General features: G+C 55.6%; 3 protein-coding genes across 3 annotated transcripts; 2 read left to right on the plus strand and 1 right to left on the minus strand.

Moving 5' to 3' along the window:
- Positions 1-350: 350 nt before the first annotated feature.
- MFIFM68171_10408 (uncharacterized protein) lies at positions 351-2,636 on the minus strand (the record flags this gene model as incomplete). Its single annotated transcript, XM_071065827.1, has 4 exons — positions 351-885; positions 1,000-1,280; positions 1,333-2,289; positions 2,451-2,636. The coding sequence occupies 4 exons, from the start codon at positions 2,634-2,636 to the stop codon at positions 351-353; spliced, it is 1,959 nt and encodes a 652-aa protein (XP_070921928.1).
- Positions 2,637-7,133: 4,497 nt separating this feature from the next.
- Positions 7,134-9,050, plus strand: MFIFM68171_10409 (uncharacterized protein; the record flags this gene model as incomplete). Its single annotated transcript, XM_071065828.1, has 1 exon — positions 7,134-9,050. The coding sequence occupies one exon, from the start codon at positions 7,134-7,136 to the stop codon at positions 9,048-9,050; it is 1,917 nt and encodes a 638-aa protein (XP_070921929.1).
- Positions 9,051-9,677: 627 nt separating this feature from the next.
- On the plus strand, positions 9,678-11,834 carry MFIFM68171_10410 (uncharacterized protein; the record flags this gene model as incomplete). The annotated part of the gene is made up of 3 exons (XM_071065829.1): positions 9,678-9,786; positions 9,839-10,241; positions 10,298-11,834. The coding sequence occupies 3 exons, from the start codon at positions 9,678-9,680 to the stop codon at positions 11,832-11,834; spliced, it is 2,049 nt and encodes a 682-aa protein (XP_070921930.1).
- Between the last annotated feature and the right edge of the window lie 295 nt (positions 11,835-12,129).

The raw sequence follows: 12,129 nt of genomic DNA on the forward strand, positions 1-12,129 counted from the left end.
TAATGTCCTGCGATAGCAAGTCCCAGGTATGAGAGTTGAGAAAACGGGAAAAACAGACCAATTACCAAAAAGAATAGCTCTCAACGCGTGCAAACACTGGGCATTCGCAAATCCCCCCTATCCAACTTCCCAACACTGATAGAAAAATAAAGATAAATAAATAAAATAAACCATCACGAAAAGTGAGAAACCTATACCCGACTCCTTTTCAGTTTTGCCATATCCCAAAATCCATTCCCAACACCAACCAATCAACCAACCAGACAGGCAGGCAGGCAGGCAGGCAGACAGACTGACTGACTGACTGACGGACCGAACGAAGCCTCTTCCCACAGCCATCCCACTGGGCATCAAGGCTGCGAAACCGCCCCGGCCCCGAGCAAGCCGGCATTGTTGAACTCGCTCATGATGCCCTCGTCGGCGTTGATGCTGCTGATCATCTGCTCCTGCGTGAGCCCCACCCAGAAGGCCGGGGAGATCTGGTGCGCCTTCTTCTCGCGGTAAATCTCCTGCGCGACGCCCTTGACCTGGGCCCACGCGTTGCTCGCCGACTTCCAGACCTTGCTCAGCTTGTTGAGCGCGCCGATGTTGAGGCGGATCTGCTGCCGCAGGTCGTCCTCGTCGTCGATGAAGTAGCCCGCCCACTTGGACAGGTGCACGATGGAGCTGAGCGTGATGACGCACGTGAAGAAGTGCGTGTGGTGCAGGATCGGCACCGCTTGCGTGATCATCTTGGAGATCTCGCAAGCCGCCGTGATGGTGTGCCGCGTGTGCGCGTTGAAGTTGTCGCCCGCCGGAACCGGGCGGTGTGGGGCGCACGAGTTGACCGCTTGGACGGGGGAGGTGTCGAGTTGCGAGAGGGGTTGGTGAAGGAGGATAGTGCATCTTTTTTTTGCTTCTTGTTAGTGGAATGGTCTTTTTTCTTTCTTTCTTTCTAATTTTTTTTTTTTAAAAAAAAAAAAAAACTTTGGGATGAGAGGTTCCTGAGGGCCTACTTACGCATGCGTGATAAAGTGCGCTTGGAACATCATCTCGTCCAGCTGGCAGTTCTTGTTCAGGTCGTCCCTCTTGCTGTCCGGTAGGTGGATCCTCCAGTTGGTAAGGAGTGCCTCGGCCCGGGTGACGACTTCGTCGCCGGGGAACGTGACGTTGGGCATCCGCATGAACCGCCCCATGTTCCTGATTGCGGCGATGCGGTAGGTGAACGATGAGAACTCCCGGTCTTCGCCCGAGAAGAGTTGGTCGTCAAAGTCTTCCAGATACATCGGGGTGGGGATGGTCTAGAGCAAAAAGTTAGCACGAGCTGGAGGTGGACCCCAAAAACGTCCTTACCCCTGCCAGATACTCCTGCTCCTCACATGGCAAGCCCACATCGGCCTCGATCTCATAGAGCAAGAACTTGGTTATCCGGTGGACACCCGAGATCATACCATCGACAACATAGAGGTCCCACCACGTCCGGCGCCAGCTCTCCTCGAGCACTGGGTTGCCGCGGCCGTGCATCCTCGCGAACTCGCGCTTGTTGAGATCAATTTCGACGGCAAAGCGCTCGATATCCGCCAGCAGCTCGCGGGACCTGGCATGCTCATAGCTCCCATCCAGGCCGAGAATGATGAGCAAGAGAGCCTGGATGAGGAAGCCGTCCTTCTCGGTGCTGGGCAGGTAGCACTGCCGGATGGCCTCGTCGAGGTACGTCGCGCGGGCGGGGCCCGCATCCACGTAGAGCGAGCCGATGTACCTCATGGCCGCCATGACGACGTTGAGGTTCGGGGCCGTGCCCTCTTTCAGCAGGCGCAGCAGGAACTGCTTGGGCAGGACGAACGGGTGGCTGGCGTGGAAGAAGTGGTAGAAGGCATCGAAGCAACGCTCCGCCAGCGTAGGCACCGGCGGTTGGACCTGCTGAGACACAGTCGGGCCCGTCGTCAGGGCCATGGTGTTGGCGTCCATAGTTGGCGCGAAGGGGTTTCTGAACAGGGCGATGTTCGTCAAGGGAGATGGGGTTGCGTAAGGGACGGGGGACTGGTCCGGGAGGACAATGGTCGGGCTGAAGCCGGGGACAGCGGGCGTAGTGATAGACACGGGAGTTGCTCCCATCAACATGGGGCAGCCGCCCTCCGTCGGGTCTGAGTACGGCGGGGATGAAGATGCATGACGCTTATTCGGATTCGCGGCCGGGTTCCTTCGGGGGCCCTTGTAGCCACGACGAGAGGGGACATACAGACACTGGGTGTTGGAACCAGTGCAACGGGAACAAGGGGTGTTTCCATCGCACTTGAGATGCTTGCCGCGCTATTATTGCATGAGGAACGGATTAATTAGCAAAGCATACCCAAAGATAGTAACTAAAGAAAAAGAAAGAAAAGAGACGGAAAAAAAAAAAAAAAGATAAAAAATAAATAAATAAAATAAAGCCAATTAGAACTAAAGTAAGAGCAGTAGTCGTCACTCACACAGGCGAGACATGCGGCGGGGACTGAGGGCGGTGCGGCCGGCTGGGCGTGGTGGGCATCAGTGGTCGCCGAAAAAAGAGGCTTGGAGAACGAGGTCGCCGTCCCCGGGCTGTCGCTGGACGCCGAAGGCGGACCGTTACTGGAAACGGCTGACAGGTGTGGGGCTTCCGGCGAGTATGTCTCCATGGTCGGCAACCAGATCAGACGATTTTCAGATTTAAGTCTGCGTATTAAGGGCAGATGCGACGCGACAGGAGTTGCGGGAGGACGCAGATGCCGGAGCAGGATCGCGCGATTGAGGGAGGGATTGAAGTGGATGGACGGCGAATCGGGAGACCGGGGGGCGAGCCTAGCAAGGCCCAATTGCTCCCACCAAACAGCTGGGAAAGTCACCTGCCCTGTTCCCCAGCGTGTCCTGGGTCTCAACCTCGGAAACGGGCCACCTGGCGATCCACTGAGAGGAATGATCCCTCACCAGGATGGAGAGAAATGGAGCCCGGGCTTAAGGGGGGGACAAGTTGCCGAAGTTTAGCTTCTGAAAATTGAACGGCGGGATGGAAAATGTAACCGGCTGCGTGGCAATTGTCAGTTAGGTAAGGTCAGGCATCGCTTTTGCTCTCCACCTTCGCTTCAAACTCTGCGCGCCCTTCCCTCCCGCAAACACATGGCGACGCGTCCCCGGCCTAATGAGCGCAGGGATCCGGAATCGTCGGACGGACGGGAGCCCCCGGGGGTGCTAAAGCTAACCTTGCGAGCTTCCTCGAGTATTTTAAATGCCTTTGAAACACGCAGATCCCACCCTGGATCGCTGCAGCGGCTCTATATCACCACTCTCCTGACCAGGCCGGTTTCTAGGATGGTGGAGCAAAAAAACGGTTTTCTGAAGCCCAGTGCTTTTTCGCCCAGCCAGCAGCAGATGCGCCTTGGGATCCACCTTCACCTCATTTTCGTACTTCAGTCGGGATCGGAGCGTCGAGGCGTGGGGTGCCGGATACAGTTTGAAGAGAGTCCGCTGAACGTCAAAATGAGGCTGTCGGGCTAGGGACCGCAAAAGAATAGCGGAGCGGGAAGTGGCGAGGCCAGCCGCGGGCCACAGGAGACTGGATATGTTCGATGTCCCTTGGACTCTCTCCCCTTCTGATTGCGCAGGCCCGTGCATATGGTGATTGATAATGGCTGGGCCGGGCACGCTGCGTACACACATCGAGAACAACCTGCCCCAGCTGAAACTTTCCCGCTGGATGGCTGTGATTGGTGCCGTGGTGAGCCCCTTGCAGCTCGAAACAGGAGAAATGCAACGCTGGCGCACGCGGAGCCCAATCTTGTGGTCGACCACGCACGTCGCCCAGAGCCGTCTGCGGTCGAGGATTCGATGACCTGGATAGCAAAACGGTTCCAGGCAAACGATAAGGAGTGTGGGAGGGCGGCAGCGAAATATCCAGTAAGAATGCGGAAACGAGACGCAAACAAATCGATTTGTGTGAAAGTGGAGACCGGAACGTTGAAAGGGAGAACATTTCGAGATTGCTCCTCTCGCATCACCAATCGCGGCATTCCCTCGAAAGGCCAGAACCACCTGTACACGGTTAGCGCCGTCCAACGGCTCAGTTTGATTCCAGGTTCCTCAACGTTCGTCAGGCCATCCGTGTGGCAACCGAAGCCACTGCGTGCGGGGTAAAGATAACCTGTCTTCCGCGCTCCGAGTCTAATTTCACCGCATCTGATCCCGGCCGACGTTGATAATTGGCGCTCAAGCATCCATCACCACCAATGCTACGATATGTGGCGCAGGAAGCGCAAAAACGCCGTGTAACTAGAGATAGGCGGTAACGGGTTCATCGGAACCTACGGACGGACCTCTTAGAGCACCCGAGCAAGTACCTAGGTACCCGAATGTCAGGTTAGTGCCTACTGGTAAGTTTGATTGAAAAAAGGCTATATAGTAGTAGTTTTGAATTGTACTTCGCGGGTGCGTGGTTTTACCTAGGTACTTGTATGCTCTTACCTTATTCTGCCAGACATAATACATGGATATAGGAACGGAGGCCCGCCTAGACAATGAGGTTAATCCGTCCGCTGCATCTCGAAGGTCGGGGTGCTGGTGTTGTTGACACCAAAGGGGTTAGGGTTCCGATTAGCGGAGGTCCGAGCTAAAAGTACCTAGTTAAGTAGTATGTTGATGCGACGTGTTCGGCCTCGCGGTAGGCCACCTGCAGTCCCAGAACGGTGATATTCCATTCTTGCCCTACATCTCAGTGACTAATGACCGATGCAGTGAAGCACCAGTCAGGGGCCGATTGCGTCCCGTAACCTTTGTGATAACGAATTCTCGTGCCTCCTCTTCCTCTCCATCTCTGGGTGCTGTACTATCCTGCCTCTAGTCAACCAGAGGAACGAGGCTACCTAATTTAGGAGGTCAGGAAAGATATCAAACGCGGTTCAACCCGCGAATCTAGTTGTCCCAGGCCAAAACCAGAATCGAAATCGGCCCCTTAAAGAATGCCATGGATCTGGCTGCCTCAACCGCGCCAGAATGGGGACAAAATCTAGTACGTCCGTGCTCACTCTCCGAAAACCAAACGACTAGTGTCACGATACCAAACACAGGACAACCCTACAGGCTACAGCTCCTACTCTCACGCGGTCAGCCAAGGCTATGAGGCTAGTAAGAACCACCAACTTGGTGTTATCGCACTAGCAAGACTAAATAACTTGGGTATATTTATCACACCTCTACACAAGGCTTTTACATACGGATGATCCGGGAGGATAGCTGCGGTGGGCTTACACTCGGCCAAATTCCCGGATACTCCTTGCTGTCGGATTGCGTCTCGCAACCTCAGTGCTCCTAGAGCAGACAGCATCAATATACACCAAAGCCGCATGTAATACCGAAGGCTATTTTCTTGAAGATCTGTTCCATGTCCAACACAGTCTATTTTAAGTTTCTGAATGCATTGGTGTTGACCGTGACAGGTATCACGACACGTGTGATGTGACATTCAAAATCCTCTACTGGGGATGTTCCTACTAGTGAGACCTATAAAGGACCAGCAATTTCCTCACTTTGCAAGCCTGTCCCCAAGCCTCTCCATTCGTATCGCATTCATATTCATCCCTCCTGCCCAATCATTTACTACCTACATCATTGCCAGACAACATCATGTATCTCTCACTCTCATCGACTACCGTCGCCACCGTGGTGATGCTGTTCCTTGCAGCTCGCTCCGCTATGGCCTGCACCCCTGGAACGTACCAGTGCGAAAACCAGAGCTCCGGAAGTGGCTACAACTCCAATCTCTGGGTTTGCAACGCAGTCGGCCAATGGCAGTTTTCCGCTTCTTGCGGCATGAACTACGTCCCTTGCTGTGTGGAAGTCAACGGCGGAGCTTATTGCACTTGTTAGTGGCATTCGCCATCTAACAGCAACTGGTAAGTTATGAGTTGCCTATTTACATGCCCTCGAGGACTCATGCTTCATACGTGGGAAAGTGCGCGCATGGATAAGGTGGCCTTTGGCGACTCGTTATTTGACGAGCCGTGGACGTGGGATGACGGCGGACAAACACAAGTTCGAAGGCATTATTCATCTGCTTGGGGCTTTGGGATATTATGTTCGATGCGGCCGCTTGCATTCTTCTGAAAAATATAAATCATTAAATGAAAATCCGCAACCCGGTGACTGAAGAGTGAGAGTGACGTGAGCGAATACTACCGTGACGTATCGGTTATTACTCAAAAATCTTGGTAGATGAACAGGTTGGAAGTAAATGCAGTAGTAACTTAGCAACGGCAGCTCAATGGTCTGGTTGCTGGGAGGGACATGTGGAGTATGCGTGTAACGACTCTTAACGAGCAAGGGCAAAGATAATTACATATACATATACTTATAATTATACATGTATAAATCAAAAACTCCCAAGAGAATTGGACGAGATGGGATTACCCGATGCTAACCAATACGAATGGAGCGATGGCACACTCAGTGGTCCGACTATTTTATGACACCTTGTGCTTGTGCTTGAATGCAGCGCTAAAGGTCCGTTACAGACACCCAGACCATGAGGACTTTGCTGCGGTACAAGGAACCAAAACCCGCTCTCTAGCCCCGGCTCGTAATGATTGGTTCCCGCACTTGTCGGTATCCTTGTGCAACATACGAAAGGACTCGAGTCACACGTGTCTTGCCGTGCGCAGCTATCACCGGGAAGCGAAGCGAAGCGAGGACTCGAGGAGGCGGTCTGAAGACGCCAACACTGGAAACAACCATTGTCGGTGGATGCGTACCTGGGATGCAGATTGGCGAGGCCATGGACTTTCGCACGGCGCATCGTCCAATTAACATTAACTCAGGAAGTGGGGAACCGGATGATCGACAAGGACGTATCATTTTGCCGTGTTGCACATGAAAGTTGGATTCTGACCGGGAGGGGTTGTTGCGAGAAAATGGATCGACATCCAATTTTGGACCCCACGGCAAGCCGAGAGACCGTAACACCTCCCAACTTTTGACCACCACCAACGGTTGGAACGCCAGCGGTACTGTAATCGGTGTAACACACAACCGACAGCCGTTGTCGTCTCTACTAATCCCGTCCTGTCTCGGTGGCTGACAGGCCCCCTTCGCCACCCCCCTCCCCCCAGCGACTATCCTGATTTGGAACGAGACATCGTCACATTGCGATGGATCCCGTATCGGTGGCCGGGCTCGCAATCGGCGTGGCGTCGATTGGTCTGCAGGTCTATACGGGCTGCATCCAGGGTATACAGCTGCTCATCACGGCACAGAACTTCCCCGAGGATTGCCGCTATCTCAACCTGCGTCTTCGCATGGAGCAGCAACGGCTCTTCGCCTGGAGTGAAACATCTGGCCTGCTCGACCTCGACGCCAAGAACCGGCAGAGGATCCTCGAGTCCAACACGTTTGTGTTGCATCGCCAGACGGTCCTGGACCTGCTAGTCCAGGTGGAGTGCTTGTTCAAGGAGTTCAGGGAACACCAGGAGCGGAACAAGCACCTCCAAGCCACCCCCGACGAGGACCAGGTACTACAGAAGCCCGAGAAGGATGCTGCCGACGCCAACTTCCCCTTGCCGCAGAGGCGGCGTGACTTCATCAAAAGGGCCATGAAGAGTCTGAGAGACACGTCACAGGAAGCAGTGCAGCGCCTGAAATGGGTGTCGTTTGACAAGGCCGCCTTCGAGCTCCTGCTCTCGAGGTTCTCGACTCTCAATGACAGCATGACGAACATCCTCGACGCCCGGATGCAAGTCGAGATCCACCACACGGTCCAGGACACAAACCGCGGCGTCCTTCAGCTGCACCACAAGATCACAGACCTCTCCCGGCTTGTCATGGCCCTAAATATCAAGCTCGAAGCCAGCTCTCCTCTCCCGGCATCACAAATCTCGGTGGCTCAGAAGCGCGCCAATGCCGACAGCCTCCAGCTGCTGTCTCAGCTGGCCAAATTCAAGGCGTTCAACGAGTCGATCGAGTCGAGCAAGAAGACGCCCTGGGATGAGGCTACGGTAATGTGTCTGGAGCTGGGCAGGCCAAATGAACGGAAGCATCTTGCATTTGACCGGTCCATGATAGAGCTCGACCCGGCAGCTGAAGAGTCTGACCTGCCGAGGTGCGAAGCTACGCTCCGTCTCGGTGATGGCACGCGCAAAAAGGTCTGGGTGGAGTGGAAAGAATACGAGCGTCAACGGCCAGGAGACTTGTCACCGCCCAAAGACGTAATCGTTGACAGAGTGCGGAAACTAGCAGCGCTCTTGAACCACACTCCGAAACCCCAAGCGTTCAGGACACCCCACTGTCTAGGCTTCTTCGACAAGGCGAGCTCGGACGGCGTAGAAGACGAGGACGAAGACATCCTGAACATGCGTCTGGGGCTGGTCTTTGAGAGACCGCTTGACGACGGCCTCCACACGTCGCTGCCGCCCACATCACTCCGTGAGCTGCTAGAGAGTTCCCGCAAACCCCGTGTCACAGACAGGATCAAGCTCGCACATGCCATCAGCAACTGCCTACTGTATTTACACGCAGTGAACTGGCTACACAAGGGGCTGCGCAGCCACAACGTTATATTCTTCCGAACGACCAGCGGCCACGTCGACTACGCAAAGCCGTATTTGTCGGGGTTTGACTTCTCCAGGCCTGCTAGAGCCGACGAAGTGACGGACGTCCCCGATGACGTGGAGTACAATCTCTACAGACACCCGCATGCGCAGTCCACAAAGCTAAGCGAACGTGAACGCTTCAAGAAGAGTTTCGATATCTACAGCCTAGGCGTACTCTTGGTCGAGATCGCACACTGGACTACGGTCGAGAAGGTTCTCAATATCGACATGAATGCCGCCAGGGGCCGGCCGTCGATTGCATTGAGGGTGCGTCAGAGCCTCCTGACCGAGGAGCAGATCGCCGACGTCGGGGCCAGCATGGGTGCTGTGTATGAAGACGCTGCTCGAAAGTGCATAGCAGGAGGGAAAGACCTGGGCTTGTCCGAGGGGGATGACGAGACGAACGACGCAGTGGCGGCCCGGCTTTCTATGGTTCTCCATGAGGACGTGGTCAAGCCGTTGGGAGATGTCCGGATCTGAGCCTCGGGCCGGCCCTACCGAGACGGCTCCGTCTCGGATGGAGGAAGCTGCGGGCCATGTACTCGGTGTTAAAGGAGCGACTAAAGACATCACTGCCCTTGCCAGTTAAGTCCTCGTCTTACCCCTCGATTAGTCCCCAATGGACTCAAGGCTCCATTGCGGAGGGCGGATTCCTCCATTTAGGCTATTCAAGCCGCACGCCCGATGTCACTCACACTAATAATATCCAGGATGGGCTCCCGGCCGAAGAAGCTTCAACCTTAACCGCTCCGCTAAACCCGACTCACGGGTCGACCTTCAGCTTCAATGGTGCCGCGACCAGAATTCTTGGATCCGGCGGCTCGAGCCGTGGATAATCTTCGACACCACAGGAAGACCACCCTGCACCTCATTTCGGGACGGATCATGGCAGTAGAAATCGGGACGCTTTCCCAGCCGTAGCCAAAAATATGTTGAGGGGTTGCCGTGTAGTACGCCAGGAGCGATGGTAACTGACTACATTTCCATCGGGCCCGCAGGTATGGAACCTTCATATTAAAATAGGTTCACTTAGTCAGGTGGTCACTGCGATTCTTCGGCCCTCTCCTCTTGGTCACCTCTTTACACAGCATTTCAGATTATATCAAAATGCGTCTTGTCGGAGTGGTGCTGGCCGCTCTCGCCAGTGTTGTTGTCGGGGAATCACTCAAGCGCCTAGATACAAGTCTGACGATCTTGACCAGCAACGATCTCCGGGGTACGCTACAGCCCGGCCGATGTAATATTTGGAAGATCCTGACGTTCCGCAGGCCAAGACAGTCCTGGGGCAAACCATGCTGTGATCATCACGGAGCCTCGTTCATACCGAGATGCGTCCCATGGCGCCTGTGCTAAGCTGGGGGAACAAATGTGGCGGCCTGTGCCTTCTAGACCTCCAGGACACAAAGGGCATACGAAGAATCCGCCTTTTTTGGACTACCTGAGGTACGAGGGGTTGGCCAATGCCTCGTCAAAATTCTGGGTCTCTTCCTCGGACTCTACTAGTTCCGGTGCGGTCGATATCACCGGTGGTTACAGCCAGGACAAGCCGCGCCTGCACGAGCGGTTGCCGGGCTTGTGCACTAATACGGCACCGTTATCAACTGAGAGCTCTCAGGATACGAGCCCTAAGTGGCGGATTACTCTAGATGTCAACAACCAGGCTCTCACAGGGTAGGTTATGGATGTTAAAAAGCGCCGGGGAGAGGGTTTGGCTAACGACATGTCAGGTTCCGTGACCATCTGTCGTTCCGGTTCTTGGGGATCCGCTACGCGCCACAGCCGCAGAGGTTTACGTACCCTACTCTATTTAGGGGCTCAGGCGAAACCGCTTCAGCGCTGTCGTACGGCTCGCAGTGTGCTCAGGGGTCTGACACCGGAAGCGAGGATTGCCTGTTCCTCAACGTGTGGACACCTCACCTCCCGAATCCGAATCGCAGGCCAAAGGAGAAAGATCTACGACCTGTTGCCTTTTGGATCCACGGAGGGGCCTTCACCGGCGGCACTGCAAACGACGCAACTTTTGATGGGGGCAACATGGCGTCTAGGGGTGACATGGTAGTGGTGGCCATCAACTACCGCTTGTCGACTCTTGGTTTCCTGGCCCTCAATGACGGCGTCACCAACGGCAACTTTGGCCTCGCCGATCAGGTCACGGCCTTGGAATGGGTCCGCGCGCACATTCGCAACTTTGGCGGTGACCCAGATCGCATCACAGTGTTCGGTCAGTCGGCGGGGGCCGCTTCAGTCAGGGCCCTGATCGCTTCGCCAAAGGCTGCTGGCAAATTCTCTGGCGCCATTCTGCTCAGCAATCTGGGCGGCATCAACTACGGCACCACATACTCCCGTTACTACACAATCGATGAGCAAGTCTCGGTTGCTGCCAACACCATCCTCAACGCGACCGACTGCGCCGACGCCCCCTCCCAAGTCGACTGTCTCCGAGCCGTCCCAGCCCACACGCTTACGGAACTCGGTGGTGCCCGCTACCTCGTCGTGGACGGCACCTACCTGACCTCCCCGGAGCTCCCCCTGGCCGGGCCCCGCCTACCCATTCGCATCATGATGGGCATCACCCGCGACGACGGCGGACCCTTTATCACCTTCCCCAAAACAACCAACCAGACTGAATACCTGGCCTCGCAGGGCTTCTCCGCCCCGCCGGCTGGCCTCTTCCCCGTCGTGGCCAGCACGGGCAACCAGACTCTCGATCTGTACAATGCTACTGCGCGGCTCGCGACCGACGGCATCTTCCGGTGCGTCGACCAGGCGACCGCCCACGCGGGGCTCGCCAGCGGCCGGTTCGAGTCGGTCTACTACTACGAGTTCGACCGCACCTACCAGACAACCGGGTGGCCCAAGACCGACGTGTGCGAGCCCCCCCGCACGGCGTCCCACCCGCACGGCGACCCGTCCAAACCGTACCTGAGGTGCCACTCGGGGGAGCTGTACTACGTGTTTGGGAACCTCGCGCGCCAGGGCCTGCCGACGAGGGACGAGGGGGATCTGCCGTTTGAGCAGTTTGTGCTGGACTCGTTCGTGGCGTTTATGAGGACCGGGGATCCGAATCCCGATAAGGGATATTTGCGGGCCAGGGGGTATACCGGTACGCTGGAGCAGGTGGAGAGGGCCGGGCGGTGGGTGCCGAGCAGGAAGGGGAGGCTGGTGCTGAGAGGGTTGGATTGGCCGAGGTCGAGGGACGGGGGGTTTAGGGAGTTGGAGCAGTGCGAGGGGCTGGGGTTGGGGCTGGATTATTACACGAGGTGATGGGGTGGATCAGTCTTGGTACTTGGGATAGATGCTCTGGTTACCGTAGGGTAGACTGATGATGCCGCGTTAATGGAATCACACATCGGCCGCTGCAGGTTTTAGAGCTCAGATGAAACGTCTGAAAAAATACGGAAGCGAGATATAGGTAAACTTGACGTCTTAATTACTCGCAACAGCGGTATTACGGTAGTTTTGTTTAGTGATATATACAGCAGAATATAGTGGTGTCCAGATCATAGCCCGCACCAACCGCCTTTCGATATCGGGAATAGACCCGTTTACCAGTTTCCCA

This window comes from Madurella fahalii, assembly GCF_045866475.1.
Source record: "Madurella fahalii IFM 68171 DNA, scaffold_6, whole genome shotgun sequence".
In the NCBI taxonomy this organism is placed as follows: Eukaryota; Fungi; Ascomycota; class Sordariomycetes; order Sordariales; genus Madurella; species Madurella fahalii.